Genomic DNA, 23,429 nt, shown 5'->3' with positions numbered 1-23,429 from the left:
TAGATGCGCTGAGAGGAATAAGCTTTGGATTACCTCAGAAAAAAGATTGAAGTGGCTTGATCCAGCAGTGATCATAAACAAGAGTAAGTCTTTTTTTTAAATTATTAATCTAATTCATTCACATCATTTAAATGTTTCACGATGGCAGGGTTTTTTTATGTTCTATAACGTAGACAGCTTAATGTCAGTAAGAATGATAAGACAAAACTTTACTGTAATAGGCTACTCTCTGTTCATGAATATAGCCATATATGTTTATAACTATATATACTGTATAGGGCTACATATGAAGTTGCATTTGCTAAAGCAGTAATATTGTGAAATATTTTTACTATTTAAAATAACTGCTGTCTATTTGAATATATTTTAAAATTTAATTTATTCCTGTGATCAAAGCTAAATTTTCAGCATCATTACTCCAGTCTTACTCCAAGTGTAACAATATACACTGTACCATTCAGAAGCTTGAAGTCAGTATATAGAAATTAAAACTTTTATTTAGCACACATGTGATGATAAATACAATAATCATGTTACAAACGATGCTGTTCTTTCAATTCATCAAAAAAAAACTGAAAAAATTATTCTCATCTTTTTCAACATTAATAATATATATATATATATATATATATATATATATATAGTAGCAAATCAGAATTTTAGAATGATTTCTGAAGGATCGTGAGTAATGATACTAAAAATTCAGCTTTGAAAGTCAGCTTTGATTGTTCCTAATAAACCATTTAACTGCACTTGCAAGTGAATCTCAAGTTATTTTGTGGGATAATTAAATATATTCTAAATAAACTACAAACATAATATATACATTTATTTTGTCCTCACATTGTTTCTTGTAACTCTTCTCTCTCAGTCACACACCTGACTGAAAGGCTGATTATGCAGCTCATTATGTGGGGCCTTGTCTTCTCAGGTGTAAATCACAATAATATTCACGGTCAATCACACCAACTCGGAAATGCCCTTTCAAAACAAAAAGTGTCTTAGAAGATTTAAATCAATCTATTGTTTTCTGTGAGTGAGTAAACAAGATGATTTTCACATCATTTTGAAGCAAAAATTATAGGCTACAAGGTCCATTTTTGACAGTCTTGTGAACAAATGTTCTGTATGTGTTTTATGACCTTATTTCAGTGACTTCAAAGTTGTATTTTTTTTCTAACCACGCATAAACATTTTTTTTTTTCTCAAAAACACAATTATGTACATACATGCTATTTACATATTATTGTAGCCCAGTTTGTACTGAATACAGTGTTTTCAGACTTTAGCCATGTTTATGTTTGTAAGCAACTGAAAAAAAAAACACAAAAGTCAGGGCTTTTTCAAAACTTCTGGCCCCCAAAACCCCCTTAGACCCCTGGAGGGTTAAACAGCTTGGAAGATCAAAGGCAATTTTTAATTTAACTCTGACTGGATTCGTCTGAAAGAAGAAAGTCATATACACCCAGGATGCCTTGAGGGTGAGTAATTCATGGGCTAATTTTCATTTTTTGGGTGAACTAACCCTTTAATTATGTTAGATCAATAATTTCTAAAATTCAGGGATGTTTTCTTATTTAATGCAAGTAAAACATATTGCAGAGGAAACTGATTAATTTTACTTTTTAACTGGAGATATTTGCCTAAGATTTGCTTAAATTATTAAAAGTATAAAATATCTATGCATTTTAAATCATACTGATTCATTAAGTCATCAAAGAATATATTTCTCAAAATGGGACCATCAATCCCATACTGTTAGTTCATTTTGTACTTTGTTTTAAGTCAAATTTGAGAATTCAAATCTTTAAGAAACTATATTTACAGTACATTTGATTAGCTGTAATAATACTATAGGAAACAGATTAACTGAAATTTTTTATTTCTGCCCACAAATATCATTATAAACTGACATATCTTCATTGTTATTTTTTACAAACATTAATCACAAAATCAGGAGTAATCTCGCAAAAAAAAACAAAGGCATAATTTTTTCAATCTCTTCAGAAACAAGAAACATAATTATTAAATTATTCTCTGGTATATAATGATGTTTATGTGTATGAAAGTATAATATCTACAGTGCATTGGTTCATATGGTTTCATTTGTGTGTTGAAGTAATGAGAAGTGGCTTATTGGTAGGTTGCAGCAAATAGCTTTGTTTTAACAGATAAGGACAGTTGAACAAAACTGGAATAAAAAAGCAAGAAATGCTATATTGTGCACCAAAATTGGCAGAATGTGCTGTACACCTCTGACATCTTAAAATATAAAATTACATAGGCAAAACCTACATGTGCATGCACTCACAAACACTTTAAATATTAACCACACATTGGGTCACTTATGGTGCACTTGTAGGTCAAGTACGTAGAGGCACATATGTTTTAATATTTATCTTTAGAAATTACCTGATTGAAATGACTAAGAAGTATCAACAAGTGCATTTAAAAAATAGACCAATCATGAAATCTACCCCATATTAGCTCCTTTCACACATACAGACTTTACTGGTAAATTACCATAAAGCGAAAATGTGTGAAGAGGCCCTTTTTAAAGGGGTCATATGATGCTGCTAAAAAGGACATTATTTTGTGTATTTGGTGTAATGAAATGTGTTTATGCAGTTTAAGGTTAAAAAAACACATTATTTTCCACATACTGTACATTATTGTTTCTCATCTATGCCCCGCCTTCTGAAACACGTCAATTTTCACAAGGCTCATCGCTCTGAAAAGAGAGGTGTGCTGTGATTGGCCAGCTATCTTGCACATTGTGATTGGCCGAATGCCTCAAGCGTGAGACCAAAATGTTATCCCTCTTAACATATTGTGATGCCTTGTCTGGCCGGAGCGATGAGACATAAACATAAAACCCATTTCTAGTCATGTCTTCTTTTGGAAGGCAAAAACAAAGTAGTTTGGCTTTCTCAAAGAAACAGCATCACACACCGCGGCCTTGAGTGAGCAGAGGCCGGAGGCCTAGAGTGAGCTGCGGCCAGCTTGAATGAGCAGAAGCGGGTGGCTTGAGAATGGTGCGGCAGGAGGATTCTAAGAAGAAGTGTACCTTGTGCTTGCAGCAACCACATGTAACGACCCCGGGCTGGATGCCGTTTCGTCCACGGTGAAAGCCGATTCGGCGATCCACATTGCAAAGTTTATGTATTTCCTCAGCGACCAGCACGGATCAGCTCCAGGCATGACGAATCGGATATCGTCCTCTTTTGGAAGGCCAAACAAAGTAGTTTCGCTTTCACAGTGAAACACTCAGCATCTATACGACATGGTGGCGGCGGCAACAACAATACTACAACAAGAATAAAAGGTACGCCACCTTTCTTTGCGTGAACATCTGGGCGGCGTTATGCAAATCTTCCCACATATTGACGTAGATATGTGGGGGCGTGTTAGAATGAGCCGTTTCAGGGACGTGTCTCAACTTTTTTGAAGAATATCTCTTTGGATTTGAGATTTCAGTCTTTGCAACTTTACAGATCTTCTTTATTCACCAAGAGCTTATAATACTCCAAAGAGAAAGGAAAATTTGAAATCGTATCATATGATCCCTTTAAAAATACCGGTAAATTAATTCCAGCAATTTACCAGTAAAGGAAGTTGTAACATTAGTAAATTGCTGGAATTCTGCTCTGTGTGAACATAGAACGAGATTACCGGTATGAGCACGTACAAGTTTTGAAATACAAATCCGATGCCAAAAAAGTTGGGACACTGTACAAATTGTGAATAAAAACAGAATGCAATGATGTGGAAGTTTCAAATTTCAATATTTTATTCAGGATAAATCATAGATGACATATCAAATGTTCAAACTGAGAAAATGTATCATTTTAAGGGAAAAATAAGTTTATTTTAAATTTTATGGCATCAACACATCTCAAAAAAGTTGGGACAAAGCCATGTTTACCACTGTGTGGCATCCCCTCTTCTTTTTATAACAGTCTGCAAACGTCTGGGGACTGAGGAGACAAGTTGCTCAAGTTTAGGAATAGGAATGTTGTCCCATTCTTGTCTAATATAGGATTCTAGTTGCTCAACTGTCTTAGGTCTTCTTTGTCGCATCTTCCTCTTTATGATGCACCAAATGTTTTCTATGGGTGAAAGATCTGGACTGGAGGCTGGCCATTTCAGTCCCGGGATCCTTCATCTACGCAGCCATGATGCTGTAATTGATGCAGTATGTGGTCTGGCATTGTCATGTTGGAAAATGCAAGGTCTTCCCTGAAAGAGACGACGTCTGGATGGGAGCATATGTTGTTCTAGAACTTGGATATACCTTTCAGCATTGATGGTGCCTTTCCAAATGTGTAAGCTGCCCACGCCACACGCACTCATGCAACCCCATACCATCAGAGATGCAGGCTTCTGAACTGAGTGCTGATAACAGTTTTCCAAAAAGATTGTCCTCTTTAGTCCGGATGACATGGCGTCCCAGTTTTCCAAAAAGAACTTCAAATTTTGATTCATCTGACCACAGAACAGTTTTCCACTTTGCCACAGTGCATTTTAAATGAGCCTTGGCCCAGAGAAAACACCTGCGCTTCTGGATCATGTTTAGATATGGCTTCTTTTTTGACCTATAGAGTTTTAGCCGGCAACGGCGAATGGCACGGTGGATTGTGTTCACCGACAATGTTTTCTGGAAGTATTCCTGAGCCCATGTTGTGATTTCCATTACAGTAGCATTCCTGTATGTGATGCAGTTCCGTCTAAGGGCCCGAAGATCACGGGCATCCAGTATGGTTTTCCGGCCTTGATCTTTACACACAGAGATTGTTCCAGATTCTCTGAATCTTTGGATGATATTATGCACTGTAGATGATGATAACTTCAAACTCTTTACAATTTTTCTCTGAGAAACTCCTTTCTGATATTAGTCCACTATTTTTCGCCGCAGCATTGGGGGAATTGGTGATCCTCTGCCCATCTTGACTTCTGAGAGACACTGCCACTCTGAGAGGCTCTTTTTATACCCAATCATGTTCCCAATTGACCTAATAAGTTGCAAATTGGTCCTCCAGCTGTTCCTTATATGTACATTTAACTTTTCCGGCCTCTTAATGCTATCTGTCCCAACTTTTTTGGAATGTGTAGCTCTCATGAAATCCAAAATGAGCCAATATTTGGCATGAAATTTCAAAATGTCTCACTTTCAACATTTGATATGTTATCTACATTCTATTGTGAATAAAATTAATGAGATATGTAAATTATTCCATTCCTTTTTTACTCACAATTTGTACAGTGTCCCAACTTTTTTGGAATTGGGTTTGTAAAAAAATCCAATGCCTCTGGGCCAATCATAACTTCCTGATGCAGATGACGCATTTACTCTGTGCTGTGTAGTCAACAAAAACACTGCCCGCATGTACCCCTTCATGTTTACAAAAACACCACCGGGATGTGATTAATTTCTGATTAATTATCACACAAAATACACCTATATTTAAAAATATATATGAAAATTGCTCTACCACAAAAAAAAAGAAACAACGCTGTCTTCTTTAACAACACATCATTTTTGAATTTACTGGTCCTTCTGGTAAGTCATTCTGGTAAGTTTACGACAATTTACTGGTAATACTGTGTGAAAGGGGCTATTTCCTTGAATAAAGGAATTGGATTCAAATGATGTCATTGAGTTTGTTTTTAAATTCCAACAGATTTTATTTCAATTAAAGGTAAAGAACACAATAAATTAAACAAACAGGAAAAAAGCTGAATGTCCAATAGGGATTTGGATAGTAATTGTGCCTGGCACTTGGGCCAGTGACATTTGAGGTCTAAAACTTGTACAGTTTCTCAATGCAAAGCATACATTTCGCATGACATACATTTCGCATGACAGTTTCGCATAATTCCACATGACAGTGGCCAGCCTTCTTAATTCAGATGCAGAGTGATGGTATACAGTAGAGCACATCCATTAAAACTTGAGCACATTTCCAAGGGCAATAGAATTAAAGCTGCAGTTCTTCTTTAAATGTACTTTCAAGTGGCCCTTCATAACATAACACCATAATCTGTGCTTTTTCAAAGTAGAGGGAAAAAATGAAATCAACCAAGCCATTCACTGTTTGATCAAAGCTTTGCACCTGTACACCAGATCGAAACAAAAGCACTAACTGTATACAAAGTATACCAGATTATAATTTTTTGGTATAATATTCATTACTTAGTGTACGTTAGTAATATAGAAGCGTGTGCTGTATATACCTTTCTGTCAACACTTAGTAAGTTAAGCTCTCAGAAGGTCATCCTTCGAAACAAAATAGAATAAGGAAAAAAAATTCTCAAATATCACTCAGAAATGCATGGAACTGGCACAATATAATTACTTCTGAAAGCCGCATGGCTTGCTGTCCATAGAAAGGCAAGATTGGAAAGTTTTACACTGTTTTTCAAGAAAGGAAATATAAAAATTAAACAGATAATAAAGCTTAGCCTCCAGCACGTAATAATAATAATAACAGTAACAATAATTATGATCATAATAACAATAAGAATTACAACAATATCAACAGTAACCATAATAATTAAAATTTGTTAATCATAAGTAAAGCATAATAAAGCGTTTTATTTCCATTGTCAAAGATTCTGGCACAGATTGTTAAAACAATGAGTAAAAAGACATTCATGAACCCGGTCCTTCACACACACACAAAAAGTCAAACAGAATGGTAAGAATGTGTAAAAAGACTAGACAATCTCTCCCTCAAACACACACAAACTAAATAAATAACCATTTAAATCCAATAAATGAACGGCAATTTCACTTTACAGCACACATCAGTCCCCATGTTCTCATTACAAAGTGTTTTTGTGTTTCGTCATCTTAAATGGACTGACAACAAAAGAAAGCTGTGGTTCACTGATTAAGAAATTGATGCATATTTCTGAATATTCCAGAAGTTAGAGCAATAAATATTTAGTGGGAAGGCATGATATCTCCCTGTCACATCACACGGCTTTAAGATTTCAGAGGCAGACTCAGTACAGTACAATGGCAATGCTGCGAGGAAACGCGAAATACATCAAACGTAAAAAGAGGGACAAGAGGAGAGAGTCTGAAACTGCTTCGGTAAAGGCTTTTGAATGACGTTAGTTTGAGTTAACCCCCCCCCCCCTCCACACACACACATCAAACCTACAAAATACACACATTTGCATACAGGTTTTTTTTTTTTTTTTTTTTTTTTTTTTTGTTTTTTATAGAAACGCACCACACAGAAAACCCTCTGTATAAAACCATACCCATCCCTGACTGTGTCCACTATGGAATGCAAATAATAAGGAAATATTACAGTGGAAAACAAGTAATATTTCTATAAATCTACTCATATAATCTCTCTCCTCCAGTCTCTCTGCTTTGCCATTGCTGAAGACTAGTTTTCTCTCCCATAATAGAGAGAATAAAGATTGTTGAGAACTAGAAAGATTTGTTTCTGCATAGTGTTCACCCATCTTCCCCTTTACCGTTTTTTTGTCGAGAACACAAAATCAACATCTCACTTATATGTATCTATATACATGATTTTTCCCCTTGATATAAATGTTCAGGAATGAAAATTGCAATGAAATAAAACATTACAAGGCATACATTATAATTAGCAAACTTAGCACAAATGTTCATATATAACAGTCATAAGGACATAATTTGTATCCTTAAAGGTAGGTGCGGTCACCATATTCATTTATGTAAATTGGAATAAAAATGTAAACCACAGAAACAGGGAATCGATAAGAATCTAGTCAACGTTTAAAGTGCAAGTCTTTTGCAGTTTGTCTTTGCAGAAAACAACAATGTGCCAAAAAAACAAACAAACAAACAAACAAAAAACTGGTGCAAGTCTTCTGACGTGAACTGCTGCACAATAGATAAGCCAGGGCCCCCTGGTGGCAGCTGACCATATGGCAAGAGCACATCTTTCGTACACTTTCTTTGTCTGACCCATCAAAGTGTAGTTCTGATTTGGACAATCTTCCGAGACAACACAATCTCTTTTGTCTGAAGAAATAGCAAACACATACACAGAAACCCGTTTGGTCCTCAAGGAAGAAAGGAGACAAACTGAAGCCTGGGTCAGAAGCACATGGAGTCTGGGTGAGAGACTCCTCTGTCTCTCCTTTGGCAGCCCTGTGGGCACCACAAGGATCTCTCTGTATCCGGCTCCTTCCACATGCTGAGATCCGATTGCCCCGCCTTAAGTATATCTCTTTATAGGAACAGGTGGTCAACCTTGGACTAGGATCCAGGCATTGGACTAGGAGATCCAACTGAAGTCTTTCTCGCTTCCCGCCCTGGCTTCTCCCTCCAGAGCCGAGTCGCTTTCCTCTTTGCCATCGTCTATTGCTCTGTCGTCTCGCTGCGATATCCCTGAGCCAGCCCGCCATTTCCCATTCTCCTCTTCTCCTTCACCTTCTCCCATCAGCTCTGCTTCCACCATCATCTCCTCTTCCCCGTCGCCGTCGGCGGTGTCATCGGGGAAACGGTGGTCACCGGGATACAAGAGTTCCTCTTCTGGTGAGCCGTCCTCGCCATTCTGGTCCAGCAGGGCAGCCATGCCTCGACCCGAGCAGTCTGCGCAGACACCGTGACGCCGAGAGCCGTGCTTGATGCCCACGCTGGCGGCCGACATGAAGACACGACTGCATACTTTACACACGTACTTCTTGTCCTTGCTGTGCACCTGAGAAAGAGTGACAATGCCTTGTTAAGCGACAGCATTCAAAAACGTTCTGTTGCAGTACCATCATACTACTGTGGTACAATATTCATAGTACCACTATGTGAGGCTTAGAGTGACCCTGTTTACTCCCAGAATTAAGAATCAATCTGTGGCTAGTTAGTCATCTCATTTATTCTTCAACACTGGTCATTACTAAAGGGGCTTTCGCACCGGAGGAACCTTTTCATAGGTCCTAGTACTATTGGCGGAAGTACCCGCATTTGGCATGTTCGCACCTCAGGAACTAGGAGCGGATTTAGTTCTAGGAACTCTGTTTATGGAAACTAAATTAGCTTTTTCTTCAGAATTGGGCTGTTGAATAAAAATTTGGAATATTTGTTGAATTGAATATAAAAATCCATATTCAAATGCAAAAACATTGCATACGATTTTTAGGCGTGCGTCAGGCAGCCTTATCAGTGGTGCACGGGATACGATGATGAGCTTGTTAATTCAAAATATTACAGAAAAAGCGAACATCAAGCTGGGAAGAAGATCTTGTTTATGGCAAATTGAAATCAAGCTGTTCACACAGAACATATATTTATTGCATTTTCTATAGGGACATCTATCACTGTTGCACTCACGTCTTGCACAAGAGAGCCACATGTTTAAAAGCCTTGTTAAATTAAAGTTGAACTTTTTAAAAAAAAACATGTCTTGATATTTTATGGTGTTTTTATCCCCCGTCCCACTGCATCTCATGTTTTTAAATTTAAAAAAGTTATCTTTGTGATTGTTTTTTTGTCCTTTGTATTAAACTATACATACATGCCGTTTTGTTTGTAATTAAGTTACTTAATTATATTTGGTTTATAAACTTTATTTTAAACATTATGTACTTTTTTTCAAAGACAGTAGTGTTATTTTATTGCTTTGAATAAACGTGCATTAGTAATATTTTGCTCTATGGACCCTCTTGTGGCCTCAGGAGAGAAGCCAAAAGCTTTTCCCCCCTAACTGAAATGATGCCATTTAAATTCGAAAATAAATTGAATATTGATAATATTTAAGTGCAAAATTCTAATTTAGCTTTTCAGCCATTTTGACAGCCCAACTTCAGAGTAGGGTCTAAAACATTTTTATAGCAACTATCAGTGACGTACTGTAAGTGTGCGCTGATTGGCCAAACACATACGAAACACCGGCTACCCAGCATTTTTAAAAAGCCATGTAAAAGTATTTACTCTGCAAACATGGAAAACAGTGATAACACCATTTACCTGTTGTTTGCCGCGTGTGTTCTTTTCTCAGTCACACTGACATGTAACACTGCAAGTTAACATAGGAAATTTAGTCAGATTTTCATGCTCTTTCAATCGCATAAATTTTGCGTTTATATTCCATCTCCTTTATTACGAATGCCGCGAATAAAGACGTTGCTGTCGGACGCTTTAGAGTTCCTGCTGCCAGTGCGAAGGCAATCAGGAAAATGGCCCAAGGGAGAAATTTGGTTCTCTAGGAACCACCTTGCTGGCTAGATCCTAGACCTATGTGGTGCGAAAGCCCTGTAAGTCCTAGTTACATAGAAAGGTACATTAGTATAATTTGAATGAAAAAAAAAATAACTTTGCTAACTGCTAGCACCCCACCCCCCAAAACCAAGGGAAGAATGATAAAAACATGTAAACAGGGTCCACAGGGCTATTTAGAGGTCGGAAAACACTCAAATTATATTATATGTTATTATGTAGATAGTCAAATAGATGCAACCGCATAAGATTTATATTGTATGTAATAATCAATCCTAACACGTCCTGGAAAACACATACAGTAAAGCATGCACTCAATTAATACAGGTACTTATACTGAGATTTTTGCTCAGCATATGCTGCAGCGACAGCAATATGATAAAAGACCCTAATGTTATAGTTTGACTCAGTAAAAATAATACTTTTTGACAAATAATACAGGTTACTTGTTGGGAATCACTGATATACAGTAATTCATTAGGCTATTTACAGTTGCCTAGCAACATAGCAACTTGCCACATTAATGTAGAATGTACATTTCATCTGCAATTTATCTGCACTTTATAATGTCTTTGAAATGTACTTTTATACATTTGAAATACACTTTTATCCAAAGCATCTTACATTGGATTAATAGTATGCATTTTGTCATCACAAGAAATTCCTTTGGGAATCTAACCTAAGACCTCAAGATTGCTATAATGCCACACTCTAGTGTGGTACATTTTATTAGCATTACATGTATACATAAACTGTAAAATCATCTCAAACTAAATTGTGTATCTGCAGTCACTACTGGATTCACAAGGAAAGAGAAGCATTCAGCCCATTACAGTTTCTTGTGCAGACCTTTGAATTTTTCACCACATTATAACGAAGCGGTGACAACATGTGGCGGTGTAGCATATCGGGTGCAATCCATCATGGTGTGGATCATTGAATTAAGCAATGTTTAGGTGTTAAACGTTGCAGTGCTAAGCAGAAGCAGCACTGTCTGTTATCATGTCACACTGTTACAGGCCCTTTGATATACTCAAAACCAGAGCTAATTTCTGTGGCACGTCTCTTAGCCACACAGAGACCAAGAACATGTGCCAAAGCTTGTTTATATGTGCTTCCCTTGAGAAGATGCAGTAAATACAGGCTTTAAGAAAGAAAAAAAGGACAGGAGGTGTTAAAAAACTGCTGGCAATAAGGGCAGAAAAACTGAGATAAGAGGGGTTTATGGGATATGGCAGAATGCTAATTTAATAGGGGCCCACTAGAGACTCGAATGTCTCCCACACAAACATCCTTACGAAAAGCACATATGTTGTATAGTCCTTAATAAAAACTGAAAAGAAATTTCTAGCGATTGGCTTTGAAATGTAAACATTTTGACAAGATATTTATATTAAATATTTGCAATTGCATTTGATCTAATTATAAACATCCAGATGTAATAATCGAAATTGCTTCCACAATGTTATGTTAATCACTCTTAAAGGGACAGTTCACTCCAAAATGAAAATTATGGCATTATCACTCTCAAGTTGTTCCAAATCTGTTTTCTTCCGGTGAACACAAAAGATGATATTTTTAAGAATGTGGTTAACCATAGCCAAGTCAATGGTAACAGGAAACTATTTGATTAACCACATTCTTCAAAACATCGTCTTTCGAACAGCTTCAGGGTGATGGTTTAAATGCAATTTTTTGGGGGAACTATCCCTTTAAGTGCTGGCACTCACTGCCAGCCCCTGTTGGTGCTGCACTCACCAGCGTGTGGCGTTTCATGTGCTCCCTCCGGGTGAACTTCTTCCCGCAGATCTCACAGGGATACGGCCTCTCGCCCGTATGTGAACGCATGTGCCTCTTCAGGATGCACTGGTGCATGGCGGAAAAACTGCAGTATGGGCACTTAAACTTCTTCCTGATCACTGTGAAGTCATTAACTGTGGAGAGAGATGAAGAGATGTTAGCAGAGCTGATCAGAGTCTGAACACATGCAGATTAAGCCACTGGAAGTATGAGAGTTAATATGTGAGAAGTGCACATAGCATTAGCATTCTGTAAAGCTGTAAGGGATGACCCAAACGAGGACATTACTCTACATCAGAATTAGGCAACAGGAAGAACATGTCCAGGTCAAATATTACCTCAAAATTAAAAGTATGATATAAAAACTTGAATTTGCTTAAAGAAAATAATGACCATTACATTGTGACAGTACTTTATCGACAGCTAAGCATTCATCTGCTCCAAATTTCACACTACTGATGCACAAACAAATTTGGTAACGGTTGCGAAGTCTGAAGTTTTACTGTGGAATAGGGTGACTTTTGGGTTGCAGGTTGTTTTTGAAGTCAGGGGCTTGAAGTGATCTCCCTGGAACATGATGGAGGGACATGATTGGGCTCATGTTGGGCTAGTTTTGATTAGCAAATGGACTGGTTTTTGTTTTACAGACCTGGTAACCCTGTTTGGTAATTTGGTAAAATATTGATCAGTGCATTAGGCATTTTAAACCAACGAGCAACAATCTAGGCCAATGTCAGTTTATAAATATTCTATTGTTATTCAGTTCATGTTCATCTGGTCCGTGTATCATCTGATTATTCAATTATTCCATTCAATCTGGCAAACAAAAAATGGTCAATATTTCATGTTACTGTTTTTTCTGTATGAACCAAAAATTTTAAGTTGGCGTTCCGTGGAGGGATACAATCCGTGTTCATTCATTTTTTTGATTTAATATTGTTAGTAGAAAAATGAAAAAAGTCTCCTTTTTAGTTTTTTTTTTTTTTATTTTTTAAATCGTCTAAAATGTTCATTTTTCGTTCAGGGGTAGCTGAAGATCATATCACGCCATCATCAGTTCTTCCGCAGTATCACGCAGCAGAATAATAGTCCTCCGCCTCTGCAGTTGTACAGATTCTTTACGCATTTATTGCAACTACATTTCATCTTTTTTCATCAAACAGACTAATGAATAGCTCGACACAACTCGTACTGGGGTAGAGTCTAGACAGAGCTTTCTTCTGTGTCGACCAGCGGTTCTTAAAGTAATAGTGGGTCTGCGAAATAATTTGCTATAACCTACCATATTTCCAGACTGTAAAGTCACTTTTTTATCACGACACATAGGCCTACTGTAGTTTGTTCCAAAGTGCACTTATATGATGCATTTAACGTCAAATAATCTAAATGAAGCCTTTTAAAAGAAAAGTATTCACTGTGGTTCATGTTTGTGGTATGCGCCAGAAAGATGCTCAAGGAGACCAAGACATGCTGAAGCAGTGCATTCTGTTGTTCTCTTTATTTTTCAAAGTCATGACATTTTGTGATTATTTTGAACGTAACGTTACACAAATAAAAATATTCATTTTACCGTACGACTATACATGACATAGTATTAATTCTTTTCCTCTCGATTGGGAAAAAATCCAAGTGAACATCAATCAGTACTCAATATTAATTTAACTGCTTTAAATATGACTGCTGCTTATTTCCTGTGCACCTCAATACTGGTCTGGACTGGACTGTAGTTGTGTCTTAAGTTGATTTAACCCATCACAATTTATTGGAACTCTGTGAACTACTCACCTTAATGTTGTTCTAGAGGCTTATTACTTTATTAACATAAAAATGTCATGCTCACACTTACCAATTTAATGGCAGAGAATGGTGACTTTTTTTTATATAAGTGGATGCATATCTGTCGTAAAATAATCCAGTCTCGTGGTGTATATTCCAAGAATTCTGAAGGTACAGTATACTGTGGGTTTGGTGAGAAACAACCCGAAATGGCAAGTTTATATTTATATATTAGATTTTACGAAAATCTTGCGTTACAGTCCTGTGTGCGAGTGCACAGCAGCTCACGCTGCACACAAGTGCATATCGTTTGGAGATTATCAATCAATTATAATAAATTTTAATAAAAAACACAAGATTCATTATAAAACTCTAACAGTAGGCTATTTAATATCTGTTGTTTTCCCGGTTGTCAGTCAGAATGACAGTTCTTGCGTGGACAATTAGGCTATATTAGGCCTATACACCCAAGCCAATTTATTATTCTTTCCTTTTTAGTGTTTAAAATATTTATTTTGAAACGTATTAATTAATGAATTAATTACTCAATTAAACAAACAGACTTACTGTGTGAGCAGGGTAGGCTATGACAGCTGTCATATCATACCCTGTCATGCAGCTGATGCAAAGCATAGAATTTATATAATATACACAGAAGAAAGCGCTGTCGTTCATTCATTAGTCTGTTTGTTTGATGAAAAAAGATGAAATGTAGTTACAATAAATGTGTTAAGAATCCGTACAACTGCAGCAGCAGAGGAGTATTATTCTGCTGCGTGATACTGTGGAAGAACTGATGACGGCACGGTTTGAGCTTCGACTGACCAATAAGCAGAAAGGGATGTTTAATTCAGGCCCAAGTGTAGAAATCGATATTCAAGCTGTTTATTCATTTTTCTACCCCTGAATGAAAAAAAAATCAATATTAAACCAAAAAATTATTGAACAAATGATAGGGTACACGGACTGAATACAGTCCAGAAATGGAAAGTTTTTTTTTTTTTTTTTTTTTCATTTTGTTAAGCAGATTTAGAGATTTTGGCTTGACATCTCTTTTTTTGTTTGTGGTTTACAAATCGCTTTATGGCTTCAATATTTAATTCACACATGTGGGCAGTGCTGAAATGCCTCTAACATTTGATTGGTCAAAGAGCCCCGTATTCTGTACTACATTAATTCATATGCTGATAGTGAGAGGATGATTTATTACTTTTATACTTTTATTGATGATACTGTTTTTTGTTTGCCAGATTGAATGGATTAATTATTCATTAAATAATGTTAAAAACTAAAACGAATTATAAAGTAAAAATTTGCAATTAGAATCACCATTTGAGAATAATGGAAATTACTAAAAACATAAAAAGAAAAACATTGAGACATTTTAATGAACATAATTAAATCCAAATATTTGTATTTTCCTCTTTTAATCAAGGGAAAACTCACCTCTAAATTGTCACGGTTTATCATATTATTATTACCGCTACTTTCACATCAGTTACTGTATTTCCTGTCCAATCCCTCCTATCCTTTCACTGAGTCATCTAGTGGCAGACACTGAAGATAGCCAAAGCACTGACAAACTGCAAGAGGGATACTCTCCCTAACTCACCTGCCCTTAGCTACCAAAAGCAGCCCCAAAAGACAGTTTCCCTAGCAACCACAGCACCGAAACAGATTTTACTGCTCAAATTCAACAAAGAAAGATGAAAAACCCACAACGCAGAATACCATAGCTTCCTATTGTTTGCTGAACAATTGCTGCACAAATTATCAACCCAAACTCACAAGACCAAACATCAATTCCACACTCATTTTTCAGTCTTTTTTTAGTAAAAGATTCATACAGAGGCATGTGCTTTGTGTTATTCATACTGTGATGACTGTAATCTCATTAGGCATTGGTCTAGACTGGCTCAGCTAATAAGCGGATGAGCAACATTTAGGTTAGAACAAACCTGAAGCCCAGGTTTAACTAATTATCCACACACATGAAAGACCTGATGAGCATGTGCTGCTGAAATGGCAAAACCAACACGTTTCACATTTACTACTTTCAGAATCTGAACAGCTGCCGTGAAATTGACAATCTACACTTTTTAAACAGCTGATGCTCAGATCTGATTTATGACAAGAAGCTTAAATTTAAAGTAGCAAATAAACCCCTTGTGACCATCCAAACAAAACGGTAGTACTAAAAATCTGTAGCTGGTGATTTTTTTTTTTCATAACAGGTTCTCAATTTATTTTTATGATTTGTAAAATAAAATGACCACAGTTTTCATGATGCCTTACGTCAAAATTTATTGCCTAAAAAATTACATCCAACCAGTTACACAATAGTACTGTTCCAAAATACATAATTTACAGAAATCTGTGGTTTTAAGCTAAAGGATTTTTTTTTTTCGTTTCAGTAATAAAAAATAGTGCAATTCAAAACAGCTGTGACTGAGATTTCTGATGCGTTTTTACACCCACCATTCAAACCTCTTCAGACAATATCAGAGTGCATCAGTCCTTTCGTTTCCTGAGGAGAAAATGCTAAGACCTTGAAAACGTCAGTGCACATCTCTCTCTCTCTCTTTCTTTTTCATAGGCGATAAACAGTGATTCATTTCACAATTCACCACACATTCAGTGCAGCAACACACTTAACATTTTGAAAGATAACTTTCATGCTTTCATTCTGTAACTTGGAAATTGTATGACATATGTTGTGTGAAAATTAACAATTAACATAACAACGTCTCCTCCAGGTATTACTACAAGTGTAGACTGCCTCGAAGATTTCCCAGAACTCAACTTAATACATTTGTGGTCTGACCACTCAATGACACAGCTAACTTTCAAGATTTTTTTCAAGAAAAAAAAAAAAAAAAAAAGATCTTAATTCACTTTTGACACTTCCATCTTCAACAATAACCCAAAAATGGGAACTCCATGAGATTTAACATTAGACATATAAAAACACAACTATAATTTAGATCCATCTCTGCTAGCAGGGGTCCAGAAACACCTTCAGTCCTCTTTTACTTTTCTACTGGCTGTTGCAGTCAGGTTTGGAGGCTAGTGTGAGGTCACACAAGGACCGGTCACAACTTTAAAGGACTTAGTCTTTTCCTCTTACATCTCCTTTATCAGTGCGATTTAGGGTCAGCATGGGTGAGAGCCGAGAAGAGCTAATTACTGACATGATTCGATGCACTCACACACACATACATTTGAAGACAACCTAGCTTGCTGAAAGATTTAGGACATTGCCTAATCTTTTTCATCCCTAATCATCTTGTCACACTCAAGTGCAGAATACAAGAGAGAGTTTCTCCTGCAGAGGGCAGCATTGTGCACAGGTTTAACAGCTGAATTCACTACTACTCTGTGAGTTACAGAGAACCCTGTGCCTGAGTCCATCAAAGCATAATAAGATTAGTTCGCTGGCAAAGAGAGGGGTGCGAAGCCACCCTGAATGAAAAAGCATTGGCCTCCAATGCACTGAGATCTCTATGTTCTCCAATCTTCAGTAAAACCTTGAATAATCCTGCATTGTACAAAAAGCAGACAGCTCTATATGCGACAAGAGAAATGACATAAAATGTCTTTATTTTGCATAGCATTTGTGCCTCAGCAGCCATATGCAGTAGTCATAAAAAAACCCTGACGGTTTTGGTATTTGAAGAACATATAAATCTGATGTACAGTAAAAAGAGGTGTAGAAATGTCAACAGTGCTGTGGCCTAAAGTTGCGGAAGGCCTGATTTGGGATGACCTGAAGTTTGTATCACATTCCCTTTGTAATGAAGTAATAAATGTTGCTGGTTTGGAGAATCAATCGTCTATACGGATATGGTCATCTTCCTTTAAGCTGTGTAGGTTCCACAGCTGCTCGGTGGGCGAGATTCCCGATTGACAGCAGACCTTGCCATGGGTAGCCAGGTTTTTCTGCGTGCTGAAGGTTCGGGAGCAAGCGGGACACGTGTAGACGCGTTCGCTGGAATGCACAGATGACAGGTGGCGGTTCAGGTCCGTTCGGTCACGGAAGTGCTTGAGGCAGTACATGCACTGCATCAGCTTCCGTTTGAGGTGGATGGTCTTCTCATGGCGGTCAGCGTTGGACTTAAGGGTAAAGCTGGCGGGACACTGCGAGCAATGGTAGCGTGCTGGCGGAGGGTTGAGAGGAGATGGGGCCACTAGGGGGCGATGGTGGTCGAGGCAGTCCAGCGATAGGGCCATGAGTGAGAGCGTGTGGCTGTATTCATGCTGTCTCAGTTGAAGCAGGCTGCTAAACAGTTGCTTACACAGAGAGCAGGCGAGCTCCTGCCGCCAGCTCGGCCCTCCGCCCTGCACCTCCGCCACACACACTGCATGCTTCTCCTCCACCATCTGATCTTCCTCTACAGGAACCTGGACATGCTCCAGCCCTGAGAGGGAGAGGGAGGGAGGGAGAGAGAGAGGTGAGAACTAACGCCAGGATATCAGCTCATGTATGTGAAAAATAACAGGCAGTCATGTGGCGGGTAGACGCCACGCGTACCTGCATTGTTATTTGGACTATTGTCTTCTTCTTGCATTTCCTCCTGTAAGAATACACACACATGCACATCAACACTTGTGTACTTCTGAGCACAGGTCTGTATTGAGGTGTGTACTCCTGGGGCATGCAAGTTCATAAGGTAAAACACACAAACATACACACTAGAAACAGAAGAGATAGATGGGACCCTTGAAGAAAAAAGAAAAGCAAAGAAACAGTTGGCTGCAAAACAGCTGAAGCAACAAAACCTGAAATGCAAAAGATAGCATGCAAAAAGCTGTCTTGGTCTTTAATGCAAAAAATAAATAGAATTTTAAACATAAACATTATATACTGCATTTCATTGCCTTGTACCCACATGTGCAATGACAATAAAGTTGACTCTAATCTAATCTAATCTAATCTAATCTAATCTAATCTAATCTAATCTAATATATAATTAAAAAAAAGATTAGAATTTATTGCTAAGTAATGTTAAAACATTCATAATATACTTTCTATTTTTAATGTAAGTCTTTGCTAGTAGGGTCTACTAGAAAAATCTAAATTCTCTTACACAAAAGCAAAATTGTTCAAGAGTATATATTCATATCTATGGAGTTAGTTGATTATTTTTCTATTTTTTATATATATATATATATATATATATATATATATATATATATATATATATATATAGCCAGTAGGGTAAGAAAACTTTAATTAAAGATATATTCTCTTTAAAAGTCTGGCAAATTCAATGTATCTCATTTTACTGATGTTTACATATTTGCGTAAAGTTCTATTTGTTTGTCTATTAATTTTATTCAGTCAGTTTGGGTTTCTCAACAGCATATCCAACAGGTGGAGACAAAGAGAAGAGGATATTAAGTATTGCCCATGAGGAGAGGTGTGTATTTGTTTGGGAGGTGGAGGGTTGCAGATCCAATTGTGTTTTTTTTTTTTTTTTTTTTGTGCATCTTGTACGTGTATAGGTGCAGCCCATCCCCCTCGTTCTTGGTCCACCCTCTCTTGCGTAAGAGTGACACATTATGGTTTAAGCAAACAGATGGCTTGTCCACAGAGATGGTACAACTTCTTGGGGGGGAGGTCCTGCGAAACCAAATGCCACCTCAGCACACACGGGGAGAATGCAATTTCCTGCTCTCACTTAAGAAAACAAAAACCCACCCTGCCCCTCTGCATTGTCCATCACTATTGACTTCTATCGCCACCTGGATCCCCCTCTTATCAGAAGATCCTCAGCTGCTGAAGTAGTCATTATATTAATCAGAATGACAAATGCACAGGGTCCACAGAGGACAATAGACGTCCTGAATTTTTTGTACACTTCTTTTGAGGGAAAATTGGCAGAATTCTGTGGAATATGGTAAAGTATGTTATGGATGATTTGATTGGTGGTCAAGTTGGATCAAATGTGTGGAAATGTGTGGAAATCTTTGGAATATGTGGAAATCCCTACACACAGGCCTTTATTTTTCTCACACAAAGGAAGAAAAAGCAGAAACATGAATTAACAGAAAAAGAGAACATGCAGGAACAGAGCAGGCAAGCAAAAAAAAAGCAACAAATCACCCACAACAATCCGACAGATTCTTAGAGGAGCTATATATCAAGAGACACACAAAGTATAAGTGGTCTATTGGGTGTTTGTTGGACTTACCTCAGTGGGTGAGGCCTTCGGGGACCGTTCCGCATAGAGCTTGTCTGGGGGGGCCCCAGACTGTGGCATACCGAGGGCCCCTGGGGGCTGTGGCACGGATGGCGGAGGCGGCAGTAGAAGAGGAAGAGGAGGAAGAGTAGACGGAGGAGAAGATGTAGATGCCCTGTGTTTGCTACCAAACAGGGCCCCTGGATGGTGGAAGCTGCTGCTGCCATTGAAGCAACGAGGCCCTGAGGAGCACAGGAAATGAGTCTCACCCACCTACTCTCAGACCAGCGGCCATCTTCCACACAGCAGCAGAGAGAGAGGAGGAGGATGGGAAGGGGAAGGGGGCAAGGGGCACACACAGCCTTCATTTAGAACCAGAGAGGGAGAGGACGGAAGAGATGAAGAGACCGGAGTGGGGTTAGGGCTTGGCCTCTCTCGCTCTGTTTTTTTGGTCCGCTCCATCCACCCACGTGCACATGCAAGGGATAGCCGCATATGTGTGTGTGTAAGTGAGAGATAAAGAAATAGGAAAGAAGAGGCTTTTAAATGATGGCGGACGTTCTTTTTATTTAAAAAAAAAAAACATGTCAGGCTACTTGTCAGAATCTGTGCAAAAGTTCAAACAGGATATACACAAAATAGACCGTAACCATGCTTCATGACAGAAACCAAGAGCAGAGGCAAAGGTTCAGAGAAAGGTGAAATATTTACACCAATTATAGAACGAAAAGGGACAAATGTGACATTTTGAGGAATGATTTGTCTTTAATGTTTAGAACCACGTAGATTTGATGTATAGTAATCAGAACTGTCAATTTAATGTTGTTAATTCAATGTGATTATTTAGAAAAAAATAATCATGCCTTATGACCTCAATGTAATTCTGCAGCAAGGAATTTTTTCTTAGCAAGTTGCACCTCAATATGCATTTTCAAAGCTTTTCAAACTACCTATCTTGACACTGCTTTCTAAGAAATGGTGCTCATGCCTCAAGACATGTCACAATAGATGCAAATGTTGGTCTGCATTAAGGCACACAGTAACATTAGTGACATTTTGCTGGAAAAAAAACTGTCAATAGTGTAGCAATGTATGAATCACAGTTCAGACACTAGTCACTTTTAAAACAAGCAGCTTTCTGTTGGTCAACTCAGTACAACTTAACCTAAATCATTTATTTTTTTTTTGGAAATATTTTACCTTTACGCAAAAATTCCAGAAAGCATGACTGGATTTCACCTCCAAAAATTCCCAAACAACAGTACATGTGACTGCATCTTTAGACTTCTAAATTCACTGTTTGGTATTTTTATTCAATGATTCACTTGTCTCCCACAATGTCTTCTTTTACATTTAAGGTTTGCAATTTAATAACAAACATATTTAATTTTTCAGACTTATGCTATACCTCCACTATATACAGTATATATACTGTACATGGTCATCTGAATAGACAGTATATGCGAGACTGAGCTTCTTTCTTGTTTCTCTGAGCTTCTTGTGTTTCCGAATGTTTCATCTTGTCTTTTTTTGGACAAGAATGTTTGTGGACTCCTGTTGTTGGGAATATGCTGGAGTTGCTGGTTAAGCGCTAAGTGGACAGATGCACATGCTACAGTAATGCACAACCACGAACAGATTCCTGGAATTCTCCTCTCCTACACGTCCACTCCCATCTAACACACATCACCCTCTCATTTCTCCTTCCTTTTGTCTGCAGTGTGTAAATGTAGCCGTGCTGCAAACTCCCCTACATCAATTAACAGTAATTGAAACTGAATGTATGGTTCACATCAAACCATCAGTCCACTGTCATTCTCTCATTTGTAAAATTCCCAACCAAAGTGCACTTAGGTATTTTGATGGCGGTTGCAAAACTTTTCAGGAAATTCTTCGGGGGGTAAGTGAAGACAATGTAGTGCAGGTTTGATAGGCTCTGAGATGGGCATTTGACCTAATGACCACCAACCATGGTCCATTATTATAGAAATTTAAAGGCTGATTACAGGTCAGGGTTTGAGATCAAGCCTGAAAAGCTTTGTCTCAGCTTTGGCGTAAAGATGAACTAACTTTCACATCTCTCCTATTAATTATCTAAATAAAGTAACATGTCCTACGGTTGGTTTCCCAATCTAATGGAATCTACAGGGAGAAAATGCTCATCTGAATGTAGAAACAACGAGTAGCTAGGAGGATACAGGAAATAATGTCATGCTATTATAGTTCATGATACACCAGAATCGAGAAACTACCACATGGTATCTGGCCAACTGAGGTTAACCACCAGCTGCCGTGTCATAGAGTGTATTTTCTTTGGGAAACGATACAAAACTTCATATGTTACATTCTCATGATGATACTTGACAGCTAACAATATTTTTCTGTGGTTTGTAAGACACATTTTTCTTAGCCCAATTTCTTTTGAAGAATTGAAATCACATGCTCTCTAAGTTGGTACTTTAAAAAAGTAGTAACTCTGTTCTATGTGGTATGAATGTGCATAGTATGATTTTAATCTGGACATACTACATTCACCATGTTGTCATTGACATGTGACCTACATACTATACACTTCAATACAAATCCTCTTCTGTGGCCTCATGTGATATTTAAGTATCGTACTTCAGAATGTTGTCAAAATAGTAGGTCATCTGGGTACTTTTTGCGGACTATTTTATGAATACTGTGAATTCTGACATAATACACTTTTAATGTATTGTTTTTAACCTTAGATAGAAGGGAAATATGTTGTAGCATGGGCAGAGCATTCACAAAACTGTCTAGAACCCAGAAGTGTAATGACCTATGAATTCTGCAAAAAAAAAAAAAAAAAAAAGGAAGCAGACAAATAGCTCGAACTGCAGGACAGTTTTACCTTCATTAGTGAAGCATTTACACCCAACCAGGAAGGCACACGCTCAGGTCCAATTTAATGAAATTTCAGGCCAAAAATAACCAAAAAATTCAGCTCACTTTTGCTGACAGATTGCCAACAGATGCACAATTATGAGCACATTCATTTGAATTTCACTTTAGAAAGCAATTGAATTTAGTTGGTTCTAACTAATATCCAAATTGCACTCCAGCATGTCCCATCTACAGTAATTTAAACTGAATTTGCTCTGGTTCAAGTCAATACTTCAGAAATGTTTTACAATCAAGAGTGCTAAACTAAGCTTGCTGAGTTTGTGTTTATCCAATATCTTTTTTTTTTTTTTTTAAGAATTGTAGTTCTCATTAAAAGAGTAGCTGTCAAAAATTTACAGATAATGTACTCACCCCCTTCTCATCCAAGATGTTCATGTCTTTTTTTCATTTCTTTCAGTTGTAAAGAAATTGTTTTTTGAGCAAAACATTTTCTGGATTTCTCTCCATTTATTGGACTTCTATGGTGCCCCTGAGTTTGAACTTTCAAAATGCAGGTTAAATGCATCTTCAAAGTGCTCTAAATG

At 37.5% G+C, this 23,429-nt stretch overlaps 1 protein-coding gene across 3 annotated transcripts in view; it reads right to left on the bottom strand.

Moving 5' to 3' along the window:
• Nucleotides 1-5,660: 5,660 nt before the first annotated feature.
• The window catches only part of zbtb46 (zinc finger and BTB domain containing 46), a 79,566-nt gene continuing 61,797 nt past the window's right edge, over nt 5,661-23,429 (bottom strand). Inside the window, exons 4-6 of one of the 3 annotated variants that reach the window (XM_042751038.1) lie at nt 19,990-20,219; nt 18,327-18,369; nt 13,889-18,213 (exon numbers count right to left, since the gene is read on the bottom strand). In XM_042751038.1, the coding sequence (XP_042606972.1) occupies nt 17,621-18,213; nt 18,327-18,369; nt 19,990-20,219 (866 nt within the window). In that variant the 3' untranslated portion in view covers nt 13,889-17,620. Of the gene's footprint in view, nt 8,709-11,977; nt 12,154-13,888; nt 18,214-18,326; nt 18,370-19,049; nt 20,220-23,429 lie in introns of those variants that run through there. The other 2 variants (XM_042751039.1, XM_042751040.1) reach the window with 2 other exon arrangements.

The sequence above is a fragment of the Cyprinus carpio genome, chromosome B23, assembly GCF_018340385.1.
Source record: "Cyprinus carpio isolate SPL01 chromosome B23, ASM1834038v1, whole genome shotgun sequence".
Classification (NCBI taxonomy): Eukaryota; Metazoa; Chordata; class Actinopteri; order Cypriniformes; family Cyprinidae; genus Cyprinus; species Cyprinus carpio.
This window is presented reverse-complemented; position numbering and strand designations above follow the sequence as displayed.